This window comes from Paroedura picta, chromosome 4 (genome assembly GCF_049243985.1).
Source record: "Paroedura picta isolate Pp20150507F chromosome 4, Ppicta_v3.0, whole genome shotgun sequence".
Taxonomy (NCBI): domain Eukaryota; kingdom Metazoa; phylum Chordata; class Lepidosauria; order Squamata; family Gekkonidae; genus Paroedura; species Paroedura picta.
This window is the reverse complement of record NC_135372.1, coordinates 30,323,041-30,337,184: the sequence shown is the minus strand read 5'-3', so window position 1 is coordinate 30,337,184 and position 14,144 is coordinate 30,323,041. Positions and strand designations below refer to the sequence as shown.

Sequence of the window (14,144 nt, the reverse complement as noted above, 5' to 3'; positions counted from 1 at the left end):
AAGGGGGAGCAAATGGGATTGCAAATGGAATTGCAAAATCCTTTCCTCCCACTTCTTCTGTGAAAGACAGGTGATCAAAAGTCCGTAAATATGTTCTAGCATAGCTAGGGTTGACAGCTCTGGGCTGGGAAAGATCTGGAAACTTTGGGGGTAGAGCCAGGAATGGGCAGGATTTGGGGCAGGGAGGGGCCTCAGAGGAGTCTAATGCTATGGAGTCCACCCTCCAAAGCAGACATTTTCTCCAGGGGAACTGAGCTCTGTCACCTGAGGATGAGCTATAATTCCAGGGGATCTCCAGTTCCCACCTGGAGGTTGGCATCCCTAATCGTAACCCAATTGATTATAGTGGTTGGGGTGTCGAGACACCAAGGTTCAAATCCCCATTCTGCTGTGCAGCTCGCTGGGTGACCTTGGGCCAGTCACCCACTCTTGGACTGGGCAATCTTGGTTGCCAACCTCATACCAGGACCTGGAAATCTCTTGGAATGATGACTGGTCCCCGGACCACAGAGATGAAGAAGAAGAAGAAGAGTTGGTTCTTACGTGCCGCTTTTCCCTACCCGAAGGAGGCTCAAAGCAGCTTACAGTCACCTTCCCTTTCCTCTCCCCACAACAGACACCCTGTGGGGTGGGTGAGGCTGAGAGAGCCCTGATATTCCTGCTTGGTCAGAACAGTTTTATCAGTGCTGTGGTGAGCCCAAGGTCACCCAGCTGGCTGCATGTGGGGGAGCGCAGAATCGAACCCGGCATGACAGATTAGAAGTCCGCACTCCTAACCACTACACCAAACTGGTTCTCTCCCCCCGATCACTCCCCCCCCGAAAACAGCTGGTTTGGAATGTAGACTCTCTGGCCTGATGAACGGCCAAGGTCCCTCCTGTCCCCAGGTTTTTCCCCCCTGCATCTCCAGGCATTTCGCAAAGTGGAGCTGCCACCCCAAGTTGTGGAGGTTCAAAAAAACAGGCAGAACCCTGTAAACCGCCCTTGGAAGAAGCGTGGGAGAAAAAATGGGCCAGAAAGGTAGAATAAGGTTGCACCAAAAGTAGAAAAAAGGATCCATGCACACTGCTGCTAATAAGACGGCAACGGGGAAGGTGACAGGCCCTGTTTTCACATGAGAAGACCTACCTTGTTTTAGCCTCGCTTTTGATTTCCTTTGGATGCTGCGGATCAACTCCAGCCTTTCCGCATGGGCTTTCCTCCCCTTGTTTTCCAGGCTGAAACTCACAACATGCTTTCTGACAGAGGCAGCCTCCCATCATGCATTGCTCCCTTCCCCTTTTTCAAAAATGTGCTTTTTGCAATATGGTTCCTGCTTGACCCTTTGTTTTCATTGCATCCCTAAACCCCACCATTGTGTGCCCTTGATTGCCTCTCCCCCTTCCCTCCAAGTGTCCTGAATGTATTTTTTCAAAACGTTATAACATTATAACGCTGCTGTGCAAGACTGCTTTTTTTAAAACTTAGAAACAGCATTGTAACTCATCACTCCTTTTTTTTAAAAAGGCAGATTTTCCAGAATAGACAGAGGGAACAGGCAGAAGGAAGAAGGCAATAAGGAAAGGGGCGTGCCCAAATGACTCAAAATGTGGGGAAACCCAGTTACACACATTTCCACATTGGGCAGCCCCTAATTAGACCCCGTTAGACCCTGCTTGATTCCTTTGCTGCAGGGGCAAGTCGGAATAATTCGGGACTGCACCTGTAGAAACAAATTTTAGTGTGGAAACGGACAAAAAAATCGACCCTTTAAAAATGCAAAGCTGAATGATATCATAAGTGCAGAAACAGTCAGGGTGGGCCCAGGCAGGCATTATTCTGCAACAGGGATCGCACCCCCCACTCCTGTGTCCCCACCCATGTCATCAAGCTCCCACCCTGCCCCCTGTGTCACCAAGTCCTGCCCACCCACCTGTCCCGAGCACCAAATAGGCTAGGTATGCCTTATCACCCTTTTCAATGAGGAGTTTTTCTTTTCCTCATTTATATTCCACTTTTCCAAAAAGTATGAGGATTTACCTCCTCCAGCACCACTTCTTGGAACTGAAGTTAAAGTTTTGGTTAAAAAAACACAGGCGGTTGTGAATTTTACTTTATTCATGTATTTATTAATAAATTCATACAACTCTCATTTCAGCTATTTGTTCCCCTGGAGAAAATGGCAGCTTTGGAAGGTGGACTCTATGAAATTATACCCCATTGAAGTCTCTCCCCTCCCTAAACTTCACCCGCTTCAGGCTCCATCCCTAAATTCCCCAGGTATTTCCCAGCCTAAGGCCATGCAAGATGCCAAAGGAAAAGAATCGTTTGGGGAACAGGAAACGTGGCTTGTCTGCAGATGCCCTCGCTCCTGAATTCTACCTGGCAACTGATCTTTTTAATTTTAGGTGCTAAGCCAAGCTTTGTCCACCATGGGTTTGTGAAACCCTGGGGTTTCTTGACAGCCCTGGAAGGGTTTTTCCAAATGGGTGAGTTAATTTTTTATATATTTCTAAAATTCGTTCAACATTTATCAGGTGATATGATAATATGTGATCATGTAGACCCACCTACTGCTCCTAAAATGGCCAATGATGGGCCCGGAGGGGGTGGGAAAGGGAGGGGTCTCAGGTGGGCGTGTCCACAGCTCTGCTTCCCAACCATATTCTGCATGATCATGCCATTTCTGGGGTTTCTCGAAGCTTGAATAAGATCTCAGGGGTTTCCCAATGGTAAAAAACTGTGTTTAGTGAAAACATGGTGTTTAAACAAAATTACGGCGATGCCCAGGCCTTCCATACCTTCCTGTTTTTATATCCGTTCTGAAGTATCCTCTTATTCAGACCATTTCTTTTTTATGAAGCCTAACAAAACATGGCAAGTGTTCTTGTTGTTTTTAAAGAGAGCCTTGGGGTTGATTTTATTGGGCTTAATAGCACAACTCATCCAAAGGCAAGAACGGAATCGTGCATGAATGATTAAACACCGGGCAAAGAAAACAACCCTAAAGTCAGCCACCCCGTTAATGACGCTGTTTTCCCATTCTCTCACTCTGAGGTTGCCAGCTCTGGGCTGGGAAAGACTAGGGCCTAGTCTGCACACAATAGATAATGCACTTTCAATGCACTTTAGAAGTAGATCTTCCTGTTCTGCACAGGGAAATCCAGCTGCCAAAGCACATTGAAAGTGCATTATCCTGTGTGTGCAGACTAGGCCCTGGAGACTTTGGGGTCGGAGCTGGTGGTGGGTGGGATTTCGGGTGGAGAGGGACCTCAGTGGAGAGTAATGCTAGGGCAGTGGTTCTCAACCTTCCTAATGCCCAACCCTTTAATACTGTTCCTCATGTTGCGATGACCCCCAACCATAAAATGATGCAAGTGTTCTTTCATAGAAATTAAACCGAAACTGACCAATGGTGTGAAGATCCATGGTTCAGGATTGTCTATAAACTGGGTTTTTTTCCCCGGGGTTTCTCAGTTCAGTTCTGCCTCTTGTCCCACCATGCCGATCACGCTCTTTTCTGCTGCTCCAGACAGACAAACGCTCTATCTCGATCTACCCCGCACGGCTGTTGTGTGGATGGTGCCCCCCCCCGGCCAAGCTGCTTGCCCTGCCGCAACCCCTGTGAAAGGGTCATTCAACCCCCAAAGGGGTCCCAACCCCCAGGTTGAGAACCATTGTACTATGGAGTCCACCCTCCAAAGTGGCCATTTTATCCAGGGGGACTGATCTCTGTGATCCGGAGATGAGCTGTAAAACCAGGGGATCTCCAGGTCCTACCTGGGGACTGGCATCTGTCTCTCACAACAGCCCTATAAGGTCACGTGGCATTACCATTATTGAGATGGGAAGCTAAGCTGAGAGAACAAGGGCCTTTTCGCACAGGGATCTTTGTTGCAAATTGTTTGCGGAATGAAAAATCGCCATTTAAAATAGTGGAATTCGTCGTTATGCATACCTGCCTTTGTAGTGGAATCAGTTGCGTTTTTTAGCGTTTCCCACAGGCTTCCGGTCTCGGCAGAAATCGCTAGAAAGGAAGCGCTATTGCCAAGCTCGTCCCGCCCCTGGCCGTCAAGCAGCCAATGGGCAGCCGTTAGCATGCTCCCAAACAGCCCCTTTCCCTTTAAGAAAGGTTTTTAAAAAAAAAAACGACCCATAGCAATGAATCTAGGTAGATTCGTTGCTACGGAGAGACCCATCCAGCTGCCTAATGTGAGCTGTCGTTTGATTGTATGATCGTTTGCACGCTGCCTCGAGTGATAAAAAAAAAATCCCCCCCCCTCTCACGGGCTCGATTTTCGGCTGAATTTATTTGTAAAAAATAAAGGGACTTTATTTCAGCAAACGGGCTTTTCAGTGGTTTGTGCTTAGTGACTAAAAGTGAAGGACTGAAGCCAGGGAAGCCTCTAAACAGAAAGAGGCTCGCCGGTGCGTTTATCCCCGCTCGCTCGGAGAAAAAAAAATGGCGATCGCTTCGCCGGAAGTTTGGAGGAGAGAGCCAGGGGGAGGGACTTTGAAGAACCAGCAACAATGGTAACGCACAGGTCTTTAGCGCTACTGTTGCAGATTGGTTGCAGGAGTGTATCGCTATCCGGAGGGTGAATCCACTTTTCTGGATTCCCCTGAAAGCGCCACAACGAAGCGCTTTTTGCTGATTGGTTTCAGGATTGTTGCAGATTGTCTACGATGTCGTGGGGTATGGCAAATTAGTAGCGTTTCCAAATAGCAACCATTCTGCTACTTTGAAGCCGTGCGAAATGGCCCCAAGTTTCTATACAGAGAGACAGAGTGTTATTCAAAGCTCATCATGACAACCCTGCAAGGTAGGCTGATACTATTTCCCTCCTATTGCACATACAGAGACTGAAGCAAGATTTGAATCAGGAACTTTGGGGCGTACTGTGGCTTAGTTTCTCACCATTCTTCCATCACAACTGTCAACCATGAGACCATTGGGTCGCCAGCCTCTCCATGGGGCCCTGGAGATTTCCCGGAATTACCCTGGATCTGCAGAATACAGAAAGCAGTTCCCAGGAGTTGCGGGGGGAGAAACAGCAGGTATCCTATGACTTTATACGAGGTCCGTCCCAGGCTCCAGCCACCCCAGGAACTTCCCAATCCAGAGCAGGCAACCCTATCATGCGTGCCGCAGTCGACTCCTTGGCATACACTCCCCACAACAGATACCCTGAGAGATAAGTGGGGTTGAGAGAGCTCTGAGAGAAACTGTTCTGCAAGAACAGCTCTATCAGGACTGTGATTAGCCCAGGTGACCCAGCAGACTGCATGTGGAGGAGCAGGGAATCGAACCCAGCTCACCAGATGAGAAGCCGCCGCTCTTAACCACTACACCAAGCTGGCTCTCTTATCTACTAGATAAGGTAGGAGGTTGGGAGTAGGGTTGTGCACGGCGGAGTCCGAATCGGTAATTCCAGGCCGATGCAGTCAGCACCGCTTCAGACTCTGGAACGGCTGAATCGGCCGCCAGGCACAACCCTAGTTGGGAAGCTTTGACATGATACTTGACATGATATTCTTGTTACGGAGCAGGGCATTCAGGGACATCTTTGTTCTTGGACATAATGCCTGTGTGATGTAGCCATTTGGACCAATTCAGGTCTCAATGAGGACATAGGTAAAAAGTCACCAAAGAACGATTTTCCTTAAAGAAGGTTTTGCAATGCAGTGGCAGACCTGCTGAGATCTAGCGGCCCAGCTATAGGAACCCCTGGCCAGTTGGATCCGAATGCAGCCATCAGAAGCATAAAAGTGAACTGGTTTTCACTCTGATAAATTCTGGTGGGTCGCCCCGCTGGTCTGCAGCAGCAGAACAAAGTTCGAGTCCAGGGGCACCAACGAAGCTTTATTCGAGGTCGAAACTTCCGTGTCCGTGCACAGATCCTCAGATACAGGGAAATGGGAGCTAGCTTATGGGTAAAGTATGAGCAGAATTAACATACAACGTCATGAAAATGTTTTAAGAAATTCCAGAATCAAACAGGGATGACAAGCTTGGTTTATAAAGTTGCCATTTGTTTGGCTTCAGTTCCAGGGGAAAACATAAGGAAGGAAATAAACGTGTCAAAACGGGAGAGCTACGGACAGATGTATCATTAACTGTGGATTGCTGAGAACAATTAGCTGAGCCCCTGTCCTTCTGCTCCAGCCACCTCCTCTCAAGCATGGAGGCACCTCTACTGCTTCCTCCTCTTTGACTTTCACTCCATTTCCCGCCAGCAAAGGATTTTGCTGCATCCATCCCCAATAATAGCCAGTAGCAGCTTGCAGCTGAATACTGCAAGTTCACGTTGCGTGGGATGCTGGTGGGATATTTCTACGGGCCGCTCTGAAACGTTTCCAGTTTTCCTTCCCCATCCTTGGTCAGGCAGCCCCTTGCTAGAAGTTGTTAACCAGTCAGGGTGCTTCTTGCTGTCTGATAAAACAAAGTCCTTTCCAATGGAAGGATGAGACCGATTAGATCTTCGGACAGGGCCTTTTGAGTGATGGCCCTAGAAAGCAGGTATGCACCTTTAGAATTCGGACACAACATAGTGGGCGTGGCCACAAAATGACTGCCGCAATGGCTGAGCCGAGCACCCGACGGAGAGTAGCCCAGGGGTCGTTCCGTTGCTGGATTCCGAAGGGAGAGGTCAAAGGTTGGCGTGGGTTTGTAGAGAGGCCGTCGGGAGTACCGGCCTGCTCCAGGCGGCCCAGCAGAACCGCTTTTCCAAGGAAGATTTCTCTGCTCCTCCTGCAGGGAAGAAAGGGGGAGGGAGCAAAGAGGTGGCCGGGGGGAGAAGGAGAGGCGGCAAACCCGGCAGGCAAGCCGGAGGTGGGCCGGGGACATTGGAGTGGGCGTAGGGAAGACAGCCGAGGCAGTAGCGGCTTGGGCAGCAGTTGAGTCCGTAAAAGGCGTACGGGAGGTGGTAGCCGAAGTTCATTGCCATCCTGGAGAAAGGAGAAGGGGAGGGGGAGGAGAGAAGTCAAACACATTCTATGCGTATGGACAGCCCCATGGCACCTCCACCTTATAAAGGTAAAGGTAAAGGTATCCCCTGTGCAAGCACCGAGTCATGCCTGACCCTTGGGGTGACGCCCTCTAGCGTTTTCATGGCAGACTCAATACGGGGTGGTTTGCCAGTGTCTTCCCCAGTCATTACCGTTTACCCCCGAGCAAGCTGGGTACTCATTTTACCGACCTCGGAAGGATGGAAGGCTGAGTCGACCTTGAGCCGGCTGCTGGGATTGAACTCCCAGCCTCATGGGCAGAGCTTCAGACAGCATGTCTGCTGCCTTACCACTCTGCGCCACAAGAGGCACCTCCACCTTATAGAGACAGTGTATCTGTGGGTGCAAGCATCTGTACACCCTGCTCATCAAGCTTCCCAAGGGTACATGGCTGGCTTCAGTCAGAAATGGTACGGGCCTGTTCACTGCAATGGTTAAGTGGAACCTCCTGATTCAGAGGCAGTCTACCTCAGCATGCCACAAATGACTGGGCGGGGACTGTTGCCTTCATGCCTTGCTTGTAGCATTCCCAGAGGCATGCTGGGGATGGGAAGTGCTGGTCTGGGTCCAGCTAAGACGTTTGTGGCTTGGGCAGCCTTTACGTAAAATCTTACAAGTTTTCCAGACACTTTGTGGGCATAATCTCAAATTGTCTTCACAACGGCCCTGTGAGATAGGCTGGTACGGTTACCCTGTTTTTTGGAAACAGGAGGCAGTAGCGTGTTAGAAAATTAGTGGCAAAGGTGAGATTCGAACGCTTAGCTTCCCATTTCAAAGGCACACTAGAAGATTTCGTATCAGTCTCAAAATTTAGGAACATTCAGAACATTGGTCCAAGGCAAAATTGAACCCAGGGCTTCTGGTTCGTGGCTCTCTGTCACTATGGCTAATTCTTTCCACCCCACTGAAGAGTGAAAGGAAGAAGGGTAGGTCTTTCCGTGGGTTCCAGCGTAGTCAGCTCGGGGTCAGTATGTAGGACTAAAGGTCTTATCCTTCAGGTCTATGGGGTCACGGTGGAGGTTAATAGAGCCCATTAAGGGATAGGAGAAGGAGGTTTTCCATGCATATGGTGCAGGGATCAGGGGGCGGATTGGGGGCAACTGCAGTCTGGCAGCTGGCGGCCTCTCACCTCCGGATGCGGCGCCGCGCCCTTCGCCGATGGTAATCGCCCTTGGAGAAGTCTTCCAGGTTGGCGGGGTGGATGGCCCAGAAGTGGCCCTTGCCGTTATCGCTGCGGCCCGCCTTCACAAAGCACTCGTTCAGGGACAGGTTGTGTCTCACGCTGTTGCGCCAGCTTTTCTCCTGGGGACAAAAAGAGCACTCGGAACTCTTTGCCACAGCTTGGTCCCTGGTCTAGTTGGTTTTCAAAGCGTGGAGGGAAAGAGAGGTTCATCGATGACGATTAAATGGAACCTCCATGTTCTGAAGCAGTGTACCTTTGAATACCTGCAACACTGTAAGGCCTTGGCTTGCTGGGAGGACTTCTACGGACATCTGGAAATAGGATGGTGTGCTGGATGGGGAATGGTTTCTTGACAGGGGTATCTAGAGCCCTTTCCCCCTGCGTGCCTTTGCCATTTCAACCCGATCTCTTTTAGCCTTCTGCGTGAATCGTTGGTTATCCAGTGGCATCAGCAAAGTGAAGTGAAGCTACAGCACCCCCTACTGACAATTGAAGGGATAACCATGCAATGCACTGCGTTACCCTGCAGTGTCCACCACCTTTTTGAGCCTGCGGGCAATTTTGGACACAGCATGGTGTGCACAGCCACAAAACAGATCTTGCTGGATCTTGCCGAGGGGTGACAGGGAAGGGTGGCTAGAGGTCAGGCATGAAAGAAGAAGCTGGGTTTTTTTATATCCTGCTTTTCACTACCCACAAAATGGCTTCCTCTGGAGATGGACCTAGCTACACATTGGAATATGCAAGGTGTGCATGATTTTAAACATATATAAAGAATAATTCTACAGGGGGAGTGGTATATTTAGCACAGTTGAAATAGGAACTTCCATGATGTTTTTCAAATAAGATCCACCTATCTCCTGATTGGCTGGGTTGGATATTTCCTGCTCCTTTGAACACACTTCCTCCCTGCTTGCCTCCAAAACAGGCTGAAAGAAGTAGTAGTAGAAGAAGAATTGGTTTTTATACCTTGTTTTTTACTATGCAAATGAGTCCCAAAGCGGCTTACAAACACCTTTCCCTTCCTCTCCCTACAACAGACAGCCGGTTGGGAACGATGAGTCTGAGAGGGCTCTGAGAGAACTCCTCTAAGAGAACAGCTCTACGAGAACTTTGACTACTACAAGATCACCCAGCTGGCTGCAGGTGGAGGAGTAGGGAATCAAACCTGTCCAGATTAGAGGCTGCTGCTCTCAACCACTATGCCACATGGGCTATCTGAAGACAGTTAGGTAGTTAGTTAGGACTCTCTCTCCTCTTTCTTTACAAAGTTATTTCTCTTTGGGGGGAAAAAAACCTCTTTGACTCTTTTAAGCAGCTTGGTGCTTTGTTCCTCTTTGCATATTTAAACTGTGCCAAAATTTCCCAACTTGGAGCTGGCCCTTGGTCTACCACCTAACAACCACTGATGTAGAGAACAGAGAGTTCGGCATAGGTGGGAGATAAAAAGGGAGCAGTATAACATGAGGGACTAGCATCTCAATACAGGTGGGACCAGGGAAAGCCAGTGTCAGGGTGTCTGATGGGAGAAATCTAGGCTCGCAAGCCCTGGGTTGGGAAATACCTAAATACTTGGGGGTGGTACTAGGAGTGGGTGAGATTTGGGGCAGGGAGGGACCTCAGTGGAGTATTGTGCTAGGAAGTCCACCTTCCATAGCAGCGATCATAGTGTCTCCCCGGCCAGGTAAGTATCTCAACGCTCTTAGCCCAAGAGGAAGTGGCCTTACAAAAATTAATAACCCAGAGACTGGAAGATATAGATGCCCAGTTACTGGGTTCTTCTGTAAACAGTGTATGTTTTCCCTGATTCTGGGAAATCCCACTTTTATACAAAACCTTGCTGTCGCATCTCCATATTTTGGATGTGAACTCATTAAAAAGAGCTTATTTGTTACCCTGTTTAAATATTTTCCCATCAAATTCAGGTGCCAACAAATTCCTCCCTCTGGGAGACTGTGTATCCCTCCATCCATCCATCCATCCATCCATCCATCCATCCAGCCATCCATCCATCCATCCATCCATCCATCCATCCATCCAACCAACCAACCAACCAACCAACCAACCAACCAACCACCGCCCTCCCCTAAGGCTCAGGGTGGTTTACATAAAACTTAGCAGAACGGGGAACAGTACAGATAGATCAATAGCTGTATGGATACAAAGTCCCTGACACGCTAACTATATACTGCTAGAATGCCCAAAATTGTCTCATTACCGGCCCTTGCTTGCTGACCATCTGAAGAAATTAAGCATCTTTTGTGATGACGAGAAACATCAGATAAAGATTATGTTAAGTGAGACAGATCCTACATCCGTTATACCAGTTGCCTCGATCCTGTCGGTCATTTTGAGAGACAACATTTGGCCATGAGCTCTGTAACTGCATTAAATGTTAATGTTATTTTTAATATATATTTTGACAATTCTTTACGACAGTCAACGTATTCTGATTCTTAGCCATATCCTCCAGGGGAACTGATCTCTGTCGCCTGGAGATGAGATGTAAAACAGGCGGATCCCCAGGTCCCACCTGGGGGCTGGCATCCCTAGAAAATCGCAAGTAGGGAAGACAGTGAGAATTCACATCTTGATTGTCTTTCCCTCTGTTAAGTCTTCAGTCATCCCCTGAAGTATCCAGAGGGGGCTAGGGCAGTATTTCCTAACCCCAAATTACAGCTGACCCCAAATTACAGCTGATATTGTGTATCTATAGGACAGGGGTGGTCAACCTGTGGTCCTCCAGATGTTCATGGACTACAATTCCCATTTTCATGAGAATGGGAATTGTAGTCCATGAACATCTGGAGGACCACAGGTTGAGTACCCCTGCTGTAGGAAACATAAAACCCTAAAGAGAATGCAGAAAGAGTCATCTGATCTGGAATGGAATGGGCATGCAGAGATTCTCAAATGCCAGTGAGCAAGTGTGAATTGAAGTCTGCAGAAACAATGTTGAAACCTTTTTCCAAAGAAGTCATCACATCCAAAAATATGGAAATTCCATGTCACAACTCGGGTCTGTTATCCCAACAGTGCATGTGCAGACACAAAACACCCCAGCCGGAGTTAGGTTTGGGTGAAGCAGCTAGTTAATTAACACAATTGTGCAGCATTCCTACAAACCAAAAAGGGGGGGGGGGCGTTACACACGTCACGGGTGACGTTCCCCCCACCCTGAAAAACTCTGGATTTTATGGCATGCATACAGAATTAAAAAACACAATTAAGAGACCAGAAAGAATACTCTGGAGGAAAAGAAGGGTGCAGGATGGCCTCAAAAAGGTCACCGAAAAGCTGCATCCAAGCTTCATGGGTTGAGTACTCTGAAAATCGGAGGGGGGGGAGGGTAAGAGCCAGTTTGGTGTAGTGGTTAGGAGTGCGGACTTCTAATCTGGCATGCCATGTTCGATTCTGCACTCCTCCACATGCAACCAGCTGGGTGACCTTGGGCTCGCCACAGCTCTGATAAAACTGTTCTGACCGGGCAGTGATATCAGGGCTCTCTCAGCCTCACTCACCCCACAGGGTGTCTGTTGTGGGGAGAGGAATGGGAAGGCGACTGTAAGCCACTTTGAGCCTCCTTCGGGTAGGGAAAAGCGGTATATAAGAACCAACTCTTCTTCCTCTTCTTCTTCTAAGCAGAGGATGCGGAAAAAACCTTCCACACCAAGAAATCAGCTCCCGGAGAAACTTGGTGGCTGGTGTGGAGGCAGCAGAACAGATGATCCGAGGATACTAGGGCATGATGCGGAGGACTGCATCCAAGCATCTTACGCGGCATTCAAGAGATCGGTGAGGAAAATCTCTCAGTTTGGCGCCTTCTGGGTTGCTCTCAAAATTATGAGTAAACTGAGTAGGTTTCCTCTATCACTGGATCTTGCCACGGGGTGACAGGGAAGGGTGGTCTGCTAACAAGGGCTAGATGTCAGGCATGAAAGAAGAAGCTGGGTTTTTAATATATATATCCTGTTTATCACTACTTGAGGACTCCCAAAGGAGTCCTCAAGCAGCCTACAAACACCTTTCCCTTCCTCTCTTCCCAACAGACACCCTGCGAGATAGATGGGGCCGAGAGAGCTCTAAGAGAACTGCTCTGTGAAAACAACTATAAGATAACTGTGATTAGCCCAAGGTCCCCCAGGTGGCTACATGTGGAGGAGCCGGGAATCAAACCTGGTTTTCTAGATTACAGTCTGCTCCTCTTTAATCACTACACCACGCTGGCTGCCTTAGGCATGTAAACTGCGGGCTGTGTAATATAAGGCAATGATACAGACCAAATAAATCGATATGGATTCTAGCAAGCAGCAGAGAGTATAGTCTGGCTATGGGAATTCAGCTAGGGCCCTAGACCTGGGGAAACCTGGATATGCAGAGGCAAAATTCTTTTCAAGCCTCCATCCTGGGATTTCTATGGACTGGAACACAGGGTTATAGACTGCTGTCCTAAGAACTTTCCTGGGAGTAAGCCCCATTGAATACAACTGGATTCATTTCACTGGCTCGACACGATCAAAGCCGACACAGGGATGACCATGAACCAACTAAAAGAAGCAGTCAGAGACAGAAATGTATGGTGAAAACTTTGCTGTAGAATCGCTGAGGGCCAGACACGACTGAACGGATAATATCATCAGTTTTTGAAGTCTATAATGTGCACCGCATGTAAGCAGGGGAGGGCAGGGGCTCAGTATCCCTCTGACCAAATTAACCCCCCCCCCCCAGCAAAGATCCCATTGTCAAACTCACCTTGTTTTTGAAGTAGGGGTACTTATCCATTATCCACTGGTAGATGTCACAAAGCAGCAGCTTCTTCTCCGGCGATGAGAGGATGGCGGTAGAAATGAGGGCAATGTAGGATAGGTTAGGTTTATCCTGGAGGTCCGGAGACCCATGTAGTTCTGGCCCTGCCACCGTAGGGACATCTTCTCCTCTGGAGAATCCCGAGTCCTGGATACCCCTAGGCTCCGGGACCCCTAGAGGAGGAGCCTTTCCTTTATCGAAAAGCAGGTAATCAATGGTGAACGAGACACCAGGCCGCCTTGCTCCTTCGTCCCCAGTCCCTTGCATGATTCGGTCCACTGGGCAGCCCCTCGGTCTCAGCTCATCTTCCAAGGTCCAGAGCCCATGAGGGTCAGGGAAGCTGTCCCGGACTGCTAGAGGCTCCTCCTGAGGCCCGGCTTGTAATTAGTGCAGATTACAAGGTTTGCTAATTGTGTTTTCACAAACGGGCCGCCTTCGCAAAGCGGCCTGTTTATCTAGCAAAGTCTTGGCTTTAGCGGGATTTGAGTCCTAAGCCTAATAAATATATTGATTAATCCACTTGGGGTGGAGGAATTCTGAGCTGGGTTTCCCAACAGGTTGGTGGCAGCTGTTGGCTGGGGGTGGGGCGAAGAGCGGTGTCGGGAAAGGGGTTAGAAAAACAGGGAAGGGTAGAGGGAGGGGGTTGAAGGAAGCTTCGTAAAATGCTTCCAACAAGGGATGCCAGCCTCCAAGAGGGACTTGGGAATCCCCTGATTACAGCCCATCTCCAGACTACAGAGATCAGTTTCCCAGGACCCATTCTGCACACATTGGGTAATGCACTTTCAAGGTGCTTTTGCAGCTGGATTTTCCTGTGCGGAATAGGGATATTGACTCCTAAAGTACACTGAAAGTAGAAAATCTACTTCTAAAGTGCATTGAAAGTGCACTATGCAAGATGTGCAGAATGAGCCCTGGAAAAGATGGGTGCCTTGGAGGGTGGACTTCATAGCATTGGACCCCACTGAACTCCATCTCCAAGGGTTTCCCAGCCTCCAAGGATCTCACTACCCTACCCCACCATTCAACCTCAGCCACATGTCTGTCTGTCTAATCCAGGGGTAGTCAAACTGTGGCCCTCCAGATGTCCATGGACTACAATTCCCCGGGAGCCCCTGCCAGCATTCGCCGCAGTATGGGGCCGCAGTATGACTACCCCTGGTCTAAT

At 49.0% G+C, this 14,144-nt stretch overlaps 1 protein-coding gene across 1 annotated transcript; it reads right to left on the bottom strand.

Annotated features, from left to right (window-relative positions):
• Positions 1 to 5,488: 5,488 nt before the first annotated feature.
• On the bottom strand, positions 5,489 to 13,301 carry LOC143836728 (forkhead box protein F1-like). The gene is made up of 3 exons (XM_077336266.1): positions 12,923 to 13,301; positions 8,117 to 8,289; positions 5,489 to 6,927 (listed from the first exon to the last, which is right to left on the bottom strand). The coding sequence occupies exons 1-3, from the start codon at positions 13,241 to 13,243 to the stop codon at positions 6,630 to 6,632; spliced, it is 792 nt and encodes a 263-aa protein (XP_077192381.1). The 5' UTR covers positions 13,244 to 13,301; the 3' UTR covers positions 5,489 to 6,629.
• Between the last annotated feature and the right edge of the window lie 843 nt (positions 13,302 to 14,144).

Bases quoted from the DNA above. Each gene is read 5' to 3' on its own strand.
- LOC143836728 (XM_077336266.1), bottom strand. From the start codon at position 13,243: ATGCAAGGGACTGGGGACGAAGGAGCAAGGCGGCCTGGTGTCTCGTTC. The intron at 8,290-12,922 runs GTGAGTTTGACA...TTTTGTCCCCAG, and splicing joins ACCCCTACTTCAAAAACAAG to GAGAAAAGCTGGCGCAACAG. The intron at 6,928-8,116 runs GTGAGAGGCCGC...TCCTTTCTCCAG, and splicing joins GCGCGGCGCCGCATCCGGAG to GATGGCAATGAACTTCGGCT.